The sequence below is a fragment of the Coptis chinensis genome, chromosome 6 (genome assembly GCF_015680905.1).
Source record: "Coptis chinensis isolate HL-2020 chromosome 6, ASM1568090v1, whole genome shotgun sequence".
In the NCBI taxonomy this organism is placed as follows: Eukaryota; Viridiplantae; Streptophyta; class Magnoliopsida; order Ranunculales; family Ranunculaceae; genus Coptis; species Coptis chinensis.
The window spans coordinates 8,979,393-8,999,167 of record NC_141461.1 but is presented as its reverse complement, the minus strand read 5'-3'; the positions used below and the strand labels follow the sequence as shown (position 1 = coordinate 8,999,167).

Sequence of the window (19,775 nt, the reverse complement as noted above, 5' to 3'; positions counted from 1 at the left end):
TTTTTTAATTATATCTCACAATTACACGTCCAGATATCTACTAGTGGTTATTATTGCACTTTTCTTGGTTCTAGTCCTATATTCGGAAAACAAAGAAACAGAGCACTGTATCCCGTTCTTCTGCTGAAGCCGAATATCGTTCCATGGCTACCCTTGTGTGTGAACTTCAATGGTTAAAGTATCTTCTGCATGACTTAGGCATCTCTCACCCTTCTCCGATGAACATGTTCTGCAACAATCAGGCCGCCCTCCATTTCTCTCAAAATCCAATTTTTCATGAACGAACGAAGCACATCAAATTGGACTGTCATTTCTTATGCGACAAGATACATGCCAAGTTATTATCTCCTACATTCGTTCCATCCTCAGATCAAGTGGCTGACGCCTTCACTAAACCTCTCGACAATGACACCTTTATGAGATTAATTCACAAGTTGGGAATTCTTGACATTCACCATCCAACTTGAGGGGAAGTATTAGAAGTAAGAGCGCGCACGCGCTCTGACATCGTATAACTCGAGCACGCCCGTGCCCGAGTTCCAATAAGCAGACTCACACCGTCTGTTTATAAAACTGTACAGATCTTTGTTATTTGTTTATATTTTTCTGTTTACATGTATAGTAAAGATTGATATCAATCTTCGGAACTTGTAATTTCTATATAAACTATTGTATGAGACCTAGAAATTAATCAAGTAAATATTCTCTCAAATCAATCTCTCTCTCATTTTATCAAAACTGTGAGAGACACTATAATGCAGATCCAGCAAAGTTAGGCCCACAAGTTTAGTCTGTTTAACTACAAGGCCTAACATTGATATTTGGTCCATGTCTCCATGAACACTTTAAACACAAAGCAAAGAACAGCCATGGTACTCCGTGACCATAGCATACCTCGAAGGAATTAGCCACTCTACTTTATCGAGCAATGGAAGGATCAGGAAGAATGGAAAGGCATGTGATTCAACTCTACAGAGAAATAATGTTGGAAATATTCTCTAGACTCCCAATTCAAGCTCTCTCTCAATGTAAGTTAGTATGTAAACCCTGGTATGCATACTGGAGAAGTTTTGTTACAAATCCACATTTCATTAATTTGCATCATTCCAGAATTAACCAACATGATCCTAGTTACCTTATTCTTCTCGATAGGAGCAGCAATCTTTATATAGTTGATCATCAAAGTCATACTTCTTCATTCAAGGCTGTTGAAACCAAAGTGAACTCACTCCCTGATAGAATTAAACTGGTTGGGTCTTCTAATGGATTACTGTGCATTTGTTCATTTCCCAGTTATGGAAATTTTTATATCTGTAATCCCATTAGCCAAACAGAGGTATTGGAGATTCCGAAAGCCGATGTTGTTGATGTAATATCTGGTTCATTTGCGTCCGGGTTTGTTTTTGATAAAACTATGGGAAATTATAAGATTGTTAACACATGGATGACTTTTCGTGCGGATGAATTTGTTCGTACTAGAGTTGAGGTATATAGTCTTGGCTCAGGAAGATGGAGAAGGATAGAGAGCATTCCTAGTTGTTTTATGTTAAATCCTCCTCTACTGTTTATGAATGGAGCTTTACACTGGGAAGTCACTCACCGCGAGAACTTCGAAACTTACGAAGAAGGTAACAAACCACCGTCCTCACTAGTCAGTTCTATTGCTGCCTTTGATATTGGAAGTGAAAAGTTAAGGGCATTCAAAAAGCCTCCTGGCCAAAGTGGGCCTTTGAGCTTGCTAGGAGAGTTTCTTTGTATGACTGATGAAAAAAGTAATCGTATTGACGTGTGGGTTATGAAAGATTATGGGGTGTCGTGGACTAAAGATTATGTTATTAGGAAAGACACTCTTGGGCCATTGCAGGGAACCTTCCTTTTCTGTTTACCTCTGCTTGATGTTGAACACAGCCGCGATATCTACAACCCTCCTTTTCTGGTGAATGAAATCATGAAATGGTCCACAAAGGCGCACTCTAGCTTTTCAAATCTACTGATGCTCCGCGAAGACAAGCGGTAATACCAATCCGAGGCTCCCCTTTAAGGCTGGCAGGGAACATCATGCAGCGCAGCCCATCATACTTACTTTCCTGCCATAACGGCATCTGTTGCCTAAAGTGATGCAAATGATCAGTTGGGTCTCATACTTTTCAAATCTTGGTTGACTGAATCTCTTAGGCACCTCCGAATTCCATATCGAATCTGCCAGCGGATTTTTATTGAGGTTAGCAACTTCCTTTTGAGCGGCACTTTGGTTCACTTTTTCAGCCGCACGATTCACTTCTCTATCTCTCTCAATCATTGCCTGTACTACCTCCAACGTGATGCCCTCTACTGATCTACTCCCCGGGGCTGGTACTCTTTATTTTCCTCTTCCACCTCACTGCCTCGATAATCCCCACGCTCCATGTCCTCTTGTGCGGTCTCCCTTTCCTTTCTCAACTCGATATTCTCGTTCCTCAACCTAACTATTTCCTCTTGCATAAGTCTAGTAGCGTCTGCCGCCAAATCAGATATCTCTTCCTCTCCGCCCATCTCCCTTTCTTTGCTCACAACCTCTTCTAGTACCTCTCGAACAACTTCTTTCCTTGGTCTTCCTACTCCCTTTTTTGTTACGGTGGCCATTTTATTTTGCTCTCCCCACAGACGACGCCAAAATTTATACTCAAATATTACAACTTATGAACTCACTCGTATTAGGGTCTCTCTTTTCTTTTTCACTCTCTATTCTTTATATATTGTCTATTTTTTCTAACTTCTCTTTTCATCAGGTTCGTTCATCTCTCCCCCATCTCGCGCTCCCTATCTCCCCACCTGTCCCAATCTCTATATGACACTTCTCGGCAGTTAGGTTACTGCGGACCTGATCCGCTGCATCATGTCTCCTCTTCGCTACTCTGCATACGACCCTTTTGCCACCTATGACTCCACATGACATGAATACGTCCTATACATTTCCCAAATATCTATTATTTTCCAAATTTCCACAAGCACCTATTTTTTCCTATTTGGAAATGTTACCTCGCATAGTGTATAGAGTTATAGACTGTCCTTTGGACATGTGTGCACGCACCGTGAATGTATGGAACATGAATGCAAGGAATGCTTAGGTGGTACTGATCCAGATAACATAGTGTTTGGGACTTCAGGCCAACTTTCGCAACACCTAGTAGTGGCATCCTGTTCGTTTTTTTTCCCCTTTCAGTCAAATTATAATAAAAAGATCAAGAATTTAAAATGTAAAAACGGAAAACTGTATGAAAATGGTGATATTTTGAAGGTGCAGTGACATTGTTTGTCTCCTTGGGCCTGGAGAACTGGCAGTTTGGGCCAGTAGTGGGACCTCCTATTTTTGTTTGGGAAACCTTCGACGATTAGGAAACTTTTAAACTGTTGTAGGAATTGGGTTTGGGGTTAGTAATTCATCTGGTTTTGGTTTCAGCAGGGCAACCATCCTCAAGGACATTCAGCAGCAGGAAGATGACAATAAGAAAGCAGCGCGCGCCTTACATTTCCCGAGAAATCATGTTTAATATCTTCTCCAGATTCCCTATCCAAGCTCTTTCTCGATGCAGGTTTGTCTGTACAGAGTGAAACAGTTTTGTTAATGATCCTTATTTGGTTAATTGGCATTGTTCTCAGATAGACGGAGTTGATCCTAGTTTTCTTATCCTTGGCGGTGAGGGAAGGAAGCTTTACTTAGTAGATCACGAAAATATTCATACCTCACTCAAGGCTATCGATATCAAACTTGACCTAACCCCTATGAATATTAAAGTAGTAGGTTCTTCTAATGGCTTGATGTGTCTGTGTTCGTTACCTGACCAAGAATTTTTTTATATTTGTTATCCTATCACGAAAGAGATATTGGAGCTTCCCAAGGCCACTTTTTGTTATACAGGCTAACTATTTAGGACCACACCTGGATTTGGTTTTGATGCAACTACGAACACATACAAAATTGTTCTCACATGATACAACCACACCATTGTTTCGGAAAGGAGCTTTACACTGGGAAATATATCACTTACATCACTTCAACCGTGCATCCCCTGACGTCAAGTGCATTGCTGCCATCGATATTGGAACTGAAAAGTTCAGGGAATTCAAACAGCCTCCTGCCTAAGATGATGGTCATTTCGACGTGTGGGTAATGAAAGATTATGGGGTGTCATGGACTAAAGTATATGTTATTAGGAAAGAAACACTTGCGCCATGGGGGATTTTGCTAGGAGTGCGTGTTAATTTCTTAAGAGCAATGAAGAAGGGAATTGTCTTACTTAATGCCTTTAATGGTGATCAAGTTCAGGGTTACTATGATTTAGAAAAGAAAGAAAGAATTTAAAACTATTCTCATTGATGGAGTTTATTCTCGTTCATCAGATGACGCTATTGTTCACATTGGCAGCCTCATTTCTCCTAGAAGCCTTGTTAATACAGGTGAACAAGACTGAATCCATGTTAAAGTTGGCTGCTGATTTCTGTCGTGAATTGTTAGTTTTTTATTTCCAGTAGCATGTGTATTATCATTTTAGTCGTGAAGACAAAACCGAAATCAATTTGGTTGTAAGGAGACAGTTAGGTGAGATCTTTCGTAGGTTTAGTGAGAAAGCGGATGAAAGATTTTCTGTTTTGGTCTGGTGAAGATATTTGTGCAGTACTAAATATGGTGACAGTTGGCATCACCATCAACATTGTGAGTTTGTGAGTTCGTATATTATGCCTGCTATACATACATAATATGCTCTTCATTAGGCATTTTCACTTCAACTGATAATGCCTTCCAAGCAAAGCCCATCTTATAAGTACCTTCAGTGTTATGGTCTCGTCTAGATAAGTTTCTTATACGAATACAGGTTGGGGTCTGCCCAACCCTGTAGCTGTTTCAAAAACAATTAAATTAAAATAAAAATTTTAAAAATCAAAATACCAAAATTAAAAATAAACCTGTATTGCTTTTCATAATAACGTGCTTTTTATTTTTGTTCATAAACATGCCTAACCCACCCCGCTACTGCTCGACAATCAACGCTCACACACACCAACTAGTACTGCACATTGTCTTTCATGCGCACTGTTACTAAGGAACTACAATCATGATAAGTAACAAAAATGATTTTGGCTTGAAACATAATGTGCTTTATTGGCTTTCATTGTTAATGAAACAAAAGAATTTAAAGTTACAACATTGACACACAAGAAAACCCTAATTGAACATATCCTGTAATGAAGGTCCCTTCGAATAAGTACTGGGGACACAAATAGAAAAAAAACATTATTGCTCTCGGTAACAAATTATTGTTGAGAGTAGGTTTTTTACACCTCTTCATCTCCAGCACTCAGCGCATAGTGCCCAGTGTTCCTCCCCTGCAAGGAAGCATCGTATAACATTAAATGGATTAGATTTAAATTAGGTACTTCCACAACATCCACCCAGTAACTAGAACACTGTTTTGGATTAGCTATAACCCAGGTTTGATCCTTTATGTGGGATTAATCATCCAAGTTTAGTCACTGGGAACCAACTTCATAAGAAAATGCAACTGGCAAAGACTACTTTTTAAGCAATCAGTAAACAACTTTTAAGTAGGAGATCCAAGCGAAAACCCCAGCAACTAAAAATAAAGAATCCAAGTACAATGTTGGCAATGAGACTAGGGAACAAAAAACTCATCCAGAAAGAATTAATAAAAATTCATACAAAAAGAACACAAAGAATACCTGAGACATCATGCGTTTCTTATTCAGCGACTGAGTCCTAGCCTTATTAAGAGCAGAGTTTGGTGACTTGAACAATCTCTGTATGTAATAATAAGACACAGGTGAGCAAAGATAAATGTAGACCACTTCATCAAATATCACCAATTACCACTTGCTGAGAAGCACATAACAAGTTATTTTCGGTCCATATTGCCCACCACAATGTTTGATTCTCTTCAGGTAATAATAAGATGACAGATAATTAAAGGCACGGATCAACAGTACGTGATCCAGTAATGTAAAGCACCGTGGATGGGCAGGGTACTAGACTAGGCACAAAACACACAAATTGCGTTGAATCCAACAACTTAAGATCTAGACCTTGAATTTCAGATCGTGTTGAAGATCCAGCATTACAACCCGAAACAAATTCACTCAAATAACTTTTTTGGATCACTTCATCACTTCTAGATACACCATGGTCCAATTCGAAATGAACCGACTTAAAAGTACATGTCCTACATTATTCCTGCAATTTTAATAGACATATTTTATTCATCACAGCAAAACCCATCTGGTTGTTATCCTCTTACTGCATATTTAAACTTCAAAAAGAATTGGTCTAGTGCTGAAGTAACTCTTACTATGCTACAGGTCAAGAGTTCAATTCTATATCCTCCTCTTTTTTATCAATACGCTCAATTCTCTTTTCCTTATAACAGCTCAGTTGGTCCAAGTCCGACCCAGTTAGGTTCTAGGGCCTGTTAAATTGGTTGCAACACTTGGTTGGTTGTGGACCTCCACTGGTCTGGCTTGGATCCTGCCCATTGACAGCCCCCAAAGTATTGCACTCAAAACTCAGTTAAGATTCAGACATATTAAAAGAAAATGTAAGTTGCAACTCAAACATAATAATATACGTTCTAGGAACATTTACGTTAATTGTTACAAGCTTCCTAGCTGCACAATCAGCTTCTTATCTCTCATAAAGTTTCGGTTTTGGTTTTCAACCTGACAAGCTGTTGCTAGTGAGAAATGAGACCACTACCAACATCAACATGTATGTGTGAATGTATCTACAAACCTTAAAATAGGTAACCACATGACCACTATAACTTAATAAGACTTCATATACACAAAAAGACAACAAGCTGAGTATATTTTTACCAGGCTCGCACCAGAAAATAAAAGCAGCAGATCAAAAAGAGCCTTTGGTCATTCATATGAAAATAAAAATTTGAAATAGATATGAAACATAAGGAAAATGATTGGAATTTACTATACAACGAAATAGTTGAACCAACCTTTTCAGCACTTGATAACGACTGTTCACTTCCGGCAAGATTTCTCTTTTTAGGTTTAAAGTCAAAAACATCGTGCAGAAACGCATTTTCCTATTAAAAAAAAACACAACATTAATTTTCATGGAGGAAAAAAAATATTTCAAGTAAACAATAAAATATATTAGAACCTCAATGCAGAGCATGAAAAGAAACAAACCTGCATGTGCTTGACAAAACCACCTCCAAGGAAGTGCTTTAAAAAGTTCACCTGTAGAAAAAGACATTAATGTGAGTGGAGAGAGAGAGAGAGAACATGCTCCAAACTACTATCTCAGCAAATAAAAGTACAACACTAAGTACCTGTATCAATTGAGACCATGTTGAGGTGCTTAAAACATCTGCTCCAATCTTTATTATGGTTTCAGGACCATAACCTTCCTAATAGTCATATACAATATTACATTGACTTGTGCACATAAATAATAGGTAAAATGTGGCGGAAAAAATATTGATAAACAGAAATACCTCGAGATATTCCAAAATCTCCCGAAACAGGTTCCGCTGGCTATTAAGGTCTTTCTTTGCCGAACCTTTACCCCCTGCTTCCACAGATAGATTCCTTACTTGATTTAAGATTTTTCCTCTCAAACCTTGTAGATGTATATACCCTTCACGGGTTGAACTATCACTAGAATCCTTAGCTGTGATGAGAAACTTCTCAAGACTCCCTACTTCAAAAATGAGAGCAAGTGCTTCACCAGCTGCTAATCGAATTGATCGATCATCCTTATCTAATAGATTAGAAAAGTATGCAATTGACCTGCGTTTGTAAGATCATGTAAGTCTTCTCTTAATAGTAATAGAAGTATATGATTGAAAGAAGAAGAAAGCTTCTCGTATAAATGTACAGCAATACTCACTCTTGCCAAGCTTTTGAATTGATTTTAAAACCATCCATAGTTGTAAGCAGAAATGTCCAAGCAGATATAGCAGATGTCAAGATATTTGCAGTAGGTTTACTTGGAAGTACCTGATATGAAGACAATTGTGATTGTTGAAAAAACAAATACAGAAATCACATACAATGGATGAGCAATGAATTCACAAATTGAGATAGAATTCATGATAAAAGAGATTTCTTCTATTATAAAGGAAAGGATTATGCTTACTCACATTAGAACCCAACTTTGGATTAACAAATTGCCACATAATCTGCATAGATCTTTCTGTATCTTCTAAATTACTCCCACCGACGAAAGTGATAATTGCCAAACAGTCCAGTATCTACAACGATATCCAAATTATCCGTTAAATACTAAAGTTTGCATGTAAAGATCTTCAGAACCATAACTAATGAATTCCAGATCCACAATATAAAATTCATACGTACAGATGAAATCTTCAATGAATCTGACCCAGACTTCAGCACTTGTGTGAATGGGAGAATCGACTCTTCCAATATTTCATGTGCTGTACTATCGTCGCAACCAACAGTAAGAGATAGCAACCCTGCAACCCAAAATTCAGAACTTGCAGCTTTCAACATATGATATAAATGACAAAAAAAAAATGCAACAGTGAAAAGGTATAGAAACTAACCAATGACACATGAAGCTAAATTTATCTCTTTAGCAGATCCACGTTTGATGGAATTATGGCATTGATTCAATAATGTAATACATCTGCAAGAAACAACAAAAGATGCCACATGAGTGCTAGGTATCTTCAACATTGAAGCACCAACATAAGTAAATAAATATCTATTTCTATTTATATATCAAATCCATATCTGAGCATGCTATGTAGAATACTCCATTAGCAACGTGATGTCATATTATGCATTAGCTAAGGATTCCAGTGATGATTCAAACTCACATGCTGCATTCGTTAAGTAGAATATGGTCAAGTGGATGGACAAATGGACAGTAAAACGTCGTGAAGTCTTGTTCAGGAGAATCGTTTCGTAAAAAATGTTGAGCACTACGCAATTCAATCAACTTTATATCATCGTTTTCTCTAAAATACGGAAGAGACCAAGGGAAGTGATAACTAAATACCTTTTCCAATTCTAGGAAACTAATTTATTTTCCTATGTCATGGTATGTTAACATTGGTGAGTGAGACCAGGGATAGACCAAGCAGGGTCTGAGGGTATTCAGTTGATAACTTCAGTTTTAACATAATGTCTATATATAGTGTACCATATCTAATACATCCAATACTATTAACAATAAATGCTATAAATTATAGATCTATGTTACTACTTTTAAGCTAGAAATTTTATATCTACTAATTTAGTTTTCATGTTTTTTAACAACAAAAATTTCCTACTAATCGAGCTTTTGAAAAACACGAAGGGCCGAAAAATTTCCCAATCAAAGTTGGCTTTCAGATGTGAATTACAGGTTGAATACCCTCCACAAAACTTCTGGGTCAGGAACTGAGTGAGATTATGTAGCATTCAGCTGAAACGACTAATAAAATATGAGGGCCGACAACAACACTACCCTCCGAAGCTCCAATGTCTGTTACGTAAAATGTTACAACGCCGGGAGAGTAGTTAAAATAAACAAAAGACTTTCGGTAAGAATATACATAGGGAATGGAATTGAATTTAGTGTTTGGTACTTGGTTGTTCTGACGTAGAAGAAAAAAAAATCATCAGAAATTGTGATTCCCCTAGTCTGTAATATAGCTGGTTAACACACAGTATGTTGAGAGAATAAAATACTACACCACGTGCCAGAACTCTTAATCATGAAGTTAAATTGTTCCCCAAATGTAAACTCTCCAACCTTTCTCTCTCTCCCTGGTCATTCTTTCACGTGTTTCAAGTGAAAAACAAATTAGAGAAAAACAGACATAACAAAGGGTCTGAGCTTGTGCTGATTACATGGGCAAGCACACATGCTTTGCATATAACTCGAGACATGCTCGAAGCACGCAATCTTGTATTCTCGAAGTTAGTTTACACGACAAGTGTGAGGGGATGGGTTCTTTCCTTGTCTGAAGAAGACAATAAAATGAGGACATATACCTTAGCATTGAACGTTGACGCTGGATGAGATTTACAAATGATTGGACGAGTCAAAATCCCCCAAATTGAAGTAGAGCGCCAAAGGAATACATAGCAATTACATTTTGCTTGAGTTTTAAAGTGAAAACAACATAAACAAATGCCAATAAACACCCTTTTTTATGGTTAGCAAGTCACTCCATAATCTCTTTTATTTCCAAGATACACCTCTAACTTAAAACGTGAAAATTTCTACAACAGACAGCTCAGAAGAAGAAAATGAACTATCACATCTAACAAATTTAATACTAATACTTCAGATAAATAACTATCAAAAAAAAACTTTGGATAAATCACTTACTTTTTCTCCACAAACTGAGATTGCATTTTATTTGCAAAACTTTCAATAAGCAATGATAACGCCTTCTCTCTTGTTGAGCCCCTACTCAAAAAATCAGAACAAGATCAACATCAGCTACTTGAATATAATCCATCAAAGGTACACATCAACAGGACGTTTAATAAGCAGATATTCCACTAAGAACACGGTAATAAGTTGTGTGTAGATAAATAAAGTTCGAAAATCTTTAGACACGGCACAGAAAAACAAACATTTATAACAAAGACATGTGGCTTAGAAAGGTAAGGACACCACGGGATACTTGCGGGGATAAACTATTATAAAGCAAACTGTCAAACAAGTATGTCATGAGTGCTCCAGTAGGTGCAAAGTCACCAGCCAACCACCAGATAATAAGACAAGCTAAGGGTGATGACATGCACTGCAAACTCCCTCACATATTTTGACATGATTCTTTGGGAGGGAAAATCTCCTCTAACCTAAAAATCTACACGATGCATACTTTTTCTCTCATTTAGTTTCTTCTTTTGCCACTTTCATCCTACCTTGGTGTCTTGTACTTTATATTCAAGTCACTTTCCTTAGCAAATCTCCTTCGCTTTCTTGATGGTTATTCAATTAAAAGACCTAACCCATTATCTACACTATGTTAATATGCTTATTAAGATGGAAGTTTGCAGCAACGCAGGAACAGAAGAAGAAAGTATATGAACGAAAAATAATCTAGGGACACAGGTTAATTATATTATCCTGGTGAAAACAAGATCACAGACATCGTAGAGGTATCACTTTTGAACCCCACAGCCATATTCAAATTACTTCGAGACGATATTAACAAATTAAACTCTTTAAGAATAAACGTTGTATGTAACATAAATAGGAAAATATGAATACCTCTTCTCAAACAATGAATCCAAGCATTGTTCCAAGCTCTTTTCCCCATCATACAATTCTTCGGTTTCTGTTGCCAGTGTCAAGTCTGACATTGCAGTTGAAGTAGAACTCACACTGCTATCATCGTCACTATCGTACATAGATGCATTCTTACGTTGCTTATTACCTGCAATGGCAATCAAGACAATAATAGGTTAAGTTTCCCGATTGCTTTGTTGAGTTTGTTCTTGTACCAGAATATCCCAAACAAAGAAAACATGAAAATTTCCAAATCTGTAAACAAATTGAAGTGAAAAACAAATGACAAGAAACAAATAAACTGAAAGAAGAAGTACACTTCACTATTGTTTCCTTCTTAAACAAAACATCAAAATATTTCATGTAAACACTTGAGCTGAAAAACATTTGAAAAAAGCTTACACACAATCAAACACTTCAAAATAAGAGAAACTTTTCTCATCTATAACAACCAACCAACATAACAAAATTCAGCTTTTTTTAACAAAATGAGCTGGAAAACATAGCATATACAATCAAATTCAATCAAACACTTAAAATTAAAACAAAAAACTACACTTCCAAACCAACAAAACATTTTAATTTTCATCATTTCTCACCAATTGATTTTAAATAACTTTAAAAACAAATCAAATTCAATAAAATATCAACAATTAAAACAAAAGTGCACATCCCCAACTCAACAAAACATTAAAAATCTAATCTTTTATCAACCAATTCAGCTGAAACTTACGTTTCCCCATCGCTTTATGTCCTTGTATATATATAATTTAATATTATATAAAACAAGATTGATGAATCTGATGAAGAATAAAACAATGATTACTGTTGAAAAATTGACAAGCGGATTTGCTAGAAGAATAAATATCAATAGTAATTGAGGAGTTAATGATCGAATTCAATTTCGAGTTCAACAAATCCATGAAGTGTATGAGCTTTGAACGGTCGAAGAAATAAAGAAGGAAATGTTGATTTTGAGGTCAGAGCAATTTGAAGGTTTGGGTTTTATTTGGTTTTGTGGAGTGTGTGAAGCGTTGTTTTGTGGAAACATGTGGAGCGTTGATTTACAATTAAGGAAAAGAATTGGACGGTTTTGATTGGCTAAGCGGCGGGGATTTACGTGTGTGGAATATTCTTTTGTTCCAGTTTTGACTTTTGAAACGTGGGTTACAAAATAGTCCCACGTGAGTTTTTAGTCTGATTTAGTTATAATGGACCTTTGGCCCAACTTTTATTATGATAACTTACTTGTTAGTTCTGGAGCATAGCAAACCCTCGTGGCCCGTGTGTATAGAAATCTTTACTATATAGAAAAAATTTGCACGTAGGTCACAGTGGTAAATTCTTAATTTTGCAGTTTTTTTTTTTTTTTTTTGAGAGGCAAAATGGTAATTGTATTTTTTTAAATATAGTTTTTATCAAACATCATAGGTGGGTCTTTGTGTCTAGATAAAAATCTACAGGGATAATTTAGTAATTTTGTAGTTTCTTTTGTTTTTGTTTTTGTCTTTTTGATATGGTAAAATTGTAATTTCAATTTGATTGTAAATTTTGAAAAAAAATAAAAAAAATTGGTGGGCTCACCCACGTTAGGATTCCACGTGCTAGGCACGTGGCATGATGCTAGTGTAGGTAGTTGATATCTATTACATTCACTAGGTAAGTGCACGTGCTACGCACGTTAAAGTTTAAAGTTATGGGGGGCAATTAATTTCGTTAAATTGGTTTCAAGTCAGTGTTGTGGATTATATATGGGTTTTTTTTTATATGACCGGGTTGCTGAAGTTAAAGTTTGATATTGTGGGTTTTATTAGGAAATGGGTTTGAAGTTTTAAATAGAAATTGGGCTTTTGTACATGATTGTCCAAGGCCAAGTTGATTAGTTCTGACACGTGATGCGAGCTTTAGAATTCCCTCAACATTTGTTTCTCTTCGTGATGAAAGGTAAAACACTTGTAAACATTTGATTGAAAAAAAAAATTCGGTGTTAGTTTCATGCAAATGATGTTGTTATATATTAGAGAGAAGGCTGGAAAGTAAAATAGCACTACTCCTGTGTATTTGTTTACTTGCTATATCTGATAAAGTTAAAAATGTCTAATTCAGATCTCTTGATTAGTAGTGATGAGGATTTATTGGGTGGTATAAATGAACCAATTGAGATTAGTAGTGCTGAATATTCAAGCAGTAGTGAATGTTCATTAAATACTCAACTTAATTATGACAATTAGTTTATGATTGTAAGTTTAATAAACAGTTGTTTTTTTTTTTTTTTTTTGCAGTGCTTTCATAAAAGTATATATAGTTGCTGATGATGGTTTTTTTTTTTTTTTAACAGCCGCCTGAGGAAAGCATGATATCCCTTTAGAAGAAGAAGGAATATAATACTCATGAAAAGTAAAGTTGACATATTGATGGACTTAATGTTGTTAGTAGCATTTGTTTTTTATTAACTTGTTTTTTTTTCGCCTCATTTTTTGCGTTTAGATTATCCAAAGCTGGTTCAAGTAAATCAAAAGTTGGGTGAGCTTAAAAAGAAACGTTTAAATGGAGTTGGGGTAGGGCGGAAGAAAAGAAAGAAGAAAAAGCAAGGATATGAATTTCGTTCATCTACAGGTGAATTGAAAATGGTTGTTTTAGCTTTAAGGGCGCTGACTATTGATATCAAAGTACGTTGTTATGTTCATATACATTTTGGGTTTAATTGTATACTGCTTAATTGTTACTTTGATTAAAAAATCTTGTAATAATTGTTTGTTTTTGTTTAATCATTTATTGTAGGATTCTTTTGAGAAGCATACTTGCGGCTATAGAAAATTATGTGCTAATAATACTTATGGGTTGAAAAAGTAATTGGATTTTATTTTAAAGTTCATACTTTTTTTATTTTTTTTTTCATTTATAAATAGATATTTTTCTTGTTGTTGTTTTAGATGTGTGGAAGGCTTTGGAAGAAAATAGAAAGTGGGTTAAAGCTCTGAGTTGGAGTTTAAGCTTGTTGAAGAAGGAACGTATTAAAAAGGAGCTATTTAAGTTATGAGTATGCAGAATATTTAAGTTGTTCATGTTAAGAATTTGAGTAGTGTGTTTAAAAAGGTTGAAATGTTGATGTTGTATGTATTGTTGTGAGGAGGGGAAGTATTAGATGTAGACATGTAGTAATGGTTTATATGGAAGAATGTTTGATAGTTGGTAGTCTGATGCAATAATGAATATAATATGAGTGTTAACCACTAATTCACAATATTGATATTGAATTTAATGTGTAAGTATGTATTGACAAAGCAAACATATTATTAAGGAGGTCAAAGGTGGAAGCTTACTTAAGTAAGGTACAAAAAAAAAAAAACACAAATTATGATTGGTATATATATATTCAGAAGGAATAAGTGGATTATGTTTGGGAAAATAAATTGACCATGAAAAGGGATTGATAAAAAAAGAAAAAAATAAATTAAACATAATATTTAATAATTAACATAACTAAGTGAAAATGTACATATTACAGCTGAGATAGCAGAGAGAAAAGCAACTTAACACACTATATTAACAGCTGGGATAGCATAGAGAAAAACAACTTAACACACTATATTAACAGTACAAACTGGATTTTGTGTAAGTATCTTGATTGAAAGCCTATTTGCTTGATTAAGTTCTTGTGATCCTATTTGCTTGATGAAGCTCTTGTAATAGGATATATTTTTGTAACAGTGAAGAAACTATTTTTGTGTTGCCTGTTGAACTCATCTATTTTTAGCTGAAAGATAGCTTTATATCCAATAAGATTTTGAAAGAGCTCCAGTAGTATTTCAGTACCATTGTCCTGTATACAATCAATTATTGTAGACATCAAGTTACTGTAAATGAAAAAATGTTGAAATTTAGACAAACAATTGTAGCTTTGTACCTGTGATTCAATTATATGTAGCTCATCATTTTCAGTTTTATGTAGAAGTGTAACAGCTTCACGGAATGCGACAACTCGTGCTTTTGAAGTTTCGTCGATAATTTTCATTCTCAAACGGTACTTGAGCATTTGAAAATATTTAGTATGTATAAGTGATAAAATGTATGATGTTAACTGTGTATAGTTATATTACTTTTTTTCTGTGTCAGTTACTCCATGCGTTGGGCATTCGTAAACATCGCCAGTTTTAGTAACTGATTTAGGACAACTTATACATCCAACATAAAACCATCCATCATCGTAAAGTATAATGGAGATGGTTGCTTCATATTTGAATTGAGTAACCTGAATAGAATATCGTTAATAATGTACAGAAACCATAATATAGACAAAAAAATTCTATATATATTTTTTGATTACCTGTAACGGAATATCATTTAGTGACTCAAGAATATCAGATAGGGTAGTGAGTTCCTGCGACGATGTACCTTCAGTTGATTGGGATAGTGATTGAGGAGGTTATACTTGCAATTGTTGATGTTCTTTTTGAATTGGACTATATAACAGAAGACAATTTCATCATTAAAATGTTAAGTTGCAAATATTTGTTTAACTTAAATCTAATTTTGCTTTAGCAATGATACCTATTTTTAATAATCGCAACTTCTGGAATGTCTAAATTAAGATATAACTTTGTTGCTGATGTAGAGGATAGCACATATTCACCTGTCGTATATAAAAGATGATATTATTTTTAAAAGATGGTACAAAATATATTATGATATGTAAAGTAGATATATAAAATAATAATAATTTGATTATATATGACAATACCATTATCATATTTAAGAGTTGTAGAAGCAACAGTGAGAATCGATTTATTTGAATTTTTTCAGATTTTGTGGCGATCGAGTTGTTTGGCTGCATTGCCCCAAAGAGTAACTTTTAACAGATAGCCCCTACATGTAAAAACTTTGTTACTATATGAATTTAGAAAACGCAAGTGAAAATTTGTTAGTAATATTAGTATTATTAGTTAACTTACTCTTCATTAAGAAGTTCAATTTCTTTAATAACGGTATCACGCCCATTATTTTTCTTGATCGATCTTGCTTGGTTCCACGTGTAGATTCGTCTAACTACATCTGTAAAAAAGACATCAAAATTTTTAGATTATATTTTGATGTATAAAAAAATATAAAAGCTTAGCTGAAATCAATTATATATTTGATGACCTATTAGATGTCTGGTATTGAACTAGTTTGGTATATCAGAGAAAGGGATGAATGAGAAAGCATATTCTGGAAATGGAAGATTATCTGTATTTTGAGGTTTAATTTTTGTAGTTCATTTGAATTATATAATCCATTCTCCAGCAATTAAATTACGGGAATTAACTGCTCTATAAGGAGTGAACCCTTCGATATAGTAAATGCGATTTTCTTCAATTTGATGTCTGAACTTTGTTTCAACGCTTAATGGGATTTTTGCGTGTATTTTGTGGCCCTGATATTGGTAAGAAAAACAACAAATGGGTTAGAGTAAGATATTAATGTTAATCATAATTAAGTTGTTTAATAGGTTTAATGTGAATAAATAATAAAACGAATTATATATGTACATGTTCATCAAATAGTAGCATGTCGAAACTCTTGAATTGATCTGTTGTATAGTATGTTGTTTCCCAAATTCAAGCAACTCGTACAACTATTTTTCAATTGCCATTACCAATAATATCATTAACACAGTGATGGTGAGCATAAGACATTCTGGTAATAATGAGAAAGATTGAAAGGTAGGAAGTTTGGGATGAATATGTGATTGTGATCTTATTTAGAGTGAGTTATACTGTTATGTTTGATATTGTATGGTATCCTTGAGACTGCTTTAAACTATACGTAGATATATATAGAGCCACCCAAATATGTTTAGAATGAAAAGGATAAATTGAGTCGCTTCATTGGAATTGTAAAAAGCCTGTGAATGTAAGGCAAATAGGTTAGTAGCTAGGTAGGATATATGATCAGGTGGATAAACGTGGTTTTATGGTGATGTGTAGATTTGTGAGGGGAAATGGGTAAGGGTAAAATTATAGATGAGGTGATGTGTCAATATAATGAATATATGGGGTAGTGGGTATGCATGAAATTTGGGGTAGTGTGAAAGGGGATAAAGTTATTAGATTGTCAGGTGGGAAAAGGGAGGGAAAGATATATGGTTGCCAAGGGAAAGATATATGGTTGCCAACATGATTTCTATAGACAATGTGGGAATGGAACAAAGTGACATGTGGAGCAAGAAGTGACGGGTGGACTCATACATGTTATGGTTTATAGAATAATTTGTTGTTATGGTTTATAGAATGATTTGTTTGTCTCGTAGCTTTCAACTAAGGAAGGTTTCAACTAATGTTTTATACTTGGAGCAAGAAGGAACTGTGAGCGTGTAACAATATGGTGTATTTACTTGACACGTATTCTAGACATTTATTTTGGTTTGGATGTTATGCTTTATAGAATAATTCATTTGTCTCGTAGCTTTAAATAGTTAGGAGAGTTAACTAAGGCAGGTTCCAACTAATGTTTTATACTTTTGGATACATATATGAATGCCTATTTATAGGCATACGATATTAGATGCAACAAAATAATATCAGTTTATTTATATTGTTAGATTTTTTTTCCCCGAGTTTGATACCATTTATTTTCAATATAAAAGAGTAGTATAAAATATAAAACTACTTAACATGGTTAGAGGCTGTTATGGGTTTAATTATATATTTAGAATGAAAGTATTTTGTTATAATGATTTGTTCTCTCATAAAAGTTGATTTTTTATGATGAAATCGACTTGTGGTGAATTTAATAATGAGTATTACTTTTAAGTGTTTAAACACAGGTCGCTTGTATTTCACCAAAGTCAATTTTATCGAATTGTCAAGTGCTTAAGTTTGGGGCATATTTGTTGTTAATGTCCTAATCTGCTCAAAATATCTAGGTAAAAAAAAACAGGTACTGACAATGTTGTTTCGAGCATTGAAATGTTACAATGTAGCAGAGAAAGGCACATGAACAGGAGATGGTTTTATTCAGACAATCAAGATGGTTGAAGAGGTATGAAATTATATATAATAATGCAGTTAGTGTTTTTATAATGAGAAAAATATTGAGAAGTAGAAATTTGTTTTTGTTCAAGAGGTGTTTGGTGTTAATTTGCTTGTAAGTATTTAATTATTAGAATGACTTAGGTTAAGACATGTTTTATTATGTATTAAATGTGAAGCTGTAAGGGGAAGGCACATACTTTATCAATGTTTTTTTGTTTTTGGGGGGTGTAGCAGTTAGTTGTGGAAGCTCTGTAGTAATTATTTTGATTTTTTTAAATAACTGAGGTGAAGTTTGGTATGTAGAGTTTCATCAACTGTTCAGTGATTGTTTTATTTGGTGGTTGTACCGTTATAAATGAAGGTACTATTCGACCTTCACAATATGTGGCTAACTGACGTAGAAGCAAGAGATGGGAGTTAACGACGATTTCGATTGGAGTTGAAAAACCATAGGTTCTTCATTTGTTTGGTATGAATTTACTCGATATGATTTTAAATATTAAATGTTAAATCATGGTTACTAATAGAGAATTTCAAGAGTTTCAAGATTCATTTTTCAGATTAATTTTTTCGGTTAACCTAGTACTTTTGCAGAGGTGAGTACTATGGAAGGAAGAGTAACACAACACTTTTTTTTTTTTTCTCGAAATAAACACCGGCCGGCTAAAGTCTACGTAATGATGCTCGTCTATCAAATAAAGTACGAAACAGTGATGCGCTAATGTGGCCCAGTTGAAGGTAGCAGTCATCTTAAATGGATAACAAATGAAACCACTTCTAATCTAGGTTACCATAGTTCACTTTCTGCTGAATGTTGCCTATTTGTAAGTGCAAAGCCAACAGGTTGTGCTGAACTACCGATGAGTGGTGAAAATTAATCGTATAACCTCTCTCTTTCCATATGATATGCGTGTGGACTCTGCCTTTGGAAAAATTCCAGAAACATGTTTTTGACATTCTACTATCGTGGAGGTCGTCTTAAGCATGTGAAGCTAAAATAGGAAAAGTGGATCGAACTGAAGGTATAGTAAAGTAACAAAAGTTAAATGAAAACAACATTAATGCATTACCTGTTAGTTGTCTCCTGGAGTTGACATAATGAAAAGGCAATCCAACTAAAGTTACTAAAGTAATAAAATTTTAGGGAAAACAATAGTGATGCACTACTTAGTAGTTTCCTGGTGAAGTTTACATATTGAAATAGAAGGAACAAAATAACAAAAACTATCAATGTCATAGGCTTCTGGAGTGAGCAGATTATTGTGATTACTTTCATTGGTTGATATTCATCCACTTTCATTATTTGGAGTTGTTTGCATACAGGGCATTTAGTGACCATCATATCCCAAGAATAAGATGAAGGGCATGAGTTCTCTTTCGCTATCTTTCAACTATACTTTGTTCACTGACGTCTATCAATCAGTCATTTGAATGCTGCAATCCATTACGCGCCTAAGTAGACAAAAGCACAATTAAATAGGAATGAAAGTTTT

General features: G+C 34.7%; 2 protein-coding genes and 1 long non-coding RNA gene across 3 annotated transcripts; 2 read left to right on the top strand and 1 right to left on the bottom strand.

Annotated features, from left to right (window-relative positions):
• The first annotated feature begins 844 nt into the window (after positions 1-844).
• On the top strand, positions 845-3,433 carry LOC147491304 (F-box protein CPR1-like). Its single transcript, XM_086569168.1, has one exon. It carries the CDS (start codon positions 929-931, stop codon positions 2,015-2,017), a length of 1,089 nt encoding a protein of 362 aa, XP_086425294.1. The 5' UTR covers positions 845-928; the 3' UTR covers positions 2,018-3,433.
• A 1,680-nt stretch (positions 3,434-5,113) lies between these two features.
• Positions 5,114-12,330, bottom strand: SAT32 (interferon-related developmental regulator family protein / IFRD protein family). Its single transcript, XM_086569505.1, has 13 exons — positions 12,003-12,330; positions 11,252-11,417; positions 10,358-10,438; positions 8,580-8,662; positions 8,371-8,489; positions 8,154-8,264; positions 7,901-8,010; positions 7,506-7,800; positions 7,341-7,418; positions 7,198-7,248; positions 7,002-7,091; positions 5,719-5,796; positions 5,114-5,364 (listed from the first exon to the last, which is right to left on the bottom strand). The coding sequence occupies exons 1-13, from the start codon at positions 12,010-12,012 to the stop codon at positions 5,314-5,316; spliced, it is 1,323 nt and encodes a 440-aa protein (XP_086425631.1). The 5' UTR covers positions 12,013-12,330; the 3' UTR covers positions 5,114-5,313.
• Positions 12,331-13,318: 988 nt separating this feature from the next.
• On the top strand, positions 13,319-14,414 carry LOC147491302 (uncharacterized). The gene is made up of 5 exons (XR_015197457.1): positions 13,319-13,509; positions 13,608-13,666; positions 13,757-13,938; positions 14,051-14,118; positions 14,203-14,414. It is a non-coding gene; the product is annotated as an uncharacterized LOC147491302 (long non-coding RNA).
• Positions 14,415-19,775: the final 5,361 nt, after the last annotated feature.

Bases quoted from the DNA above. Each gene is read 5' to 3' on its own strand.
- LOC147491304 (XM_086569168.1), top strand. From the start codon at position 929: ATGGAAGGATCAGGAAGAATGGAAAGGCATGTGATTCAACTCTACAGA.
- SAT32 (XM_086569505.1), bottom strand. The intron at 8,490-8,579 runs GTTAGTTTCTAT...TTTGGGTTGCAG, and splicing joins TTTAGCTTCATGTGTCATTG to GGTTGCTATCTCTTACTGTT. The intron at 5,365-5,718 runs GTATTCTTTGTG...GCTTCCTTGCAG, and splicing joins AGAAACGCATGATGTCTCAG to GGGAGGAACACTGGGCACTA.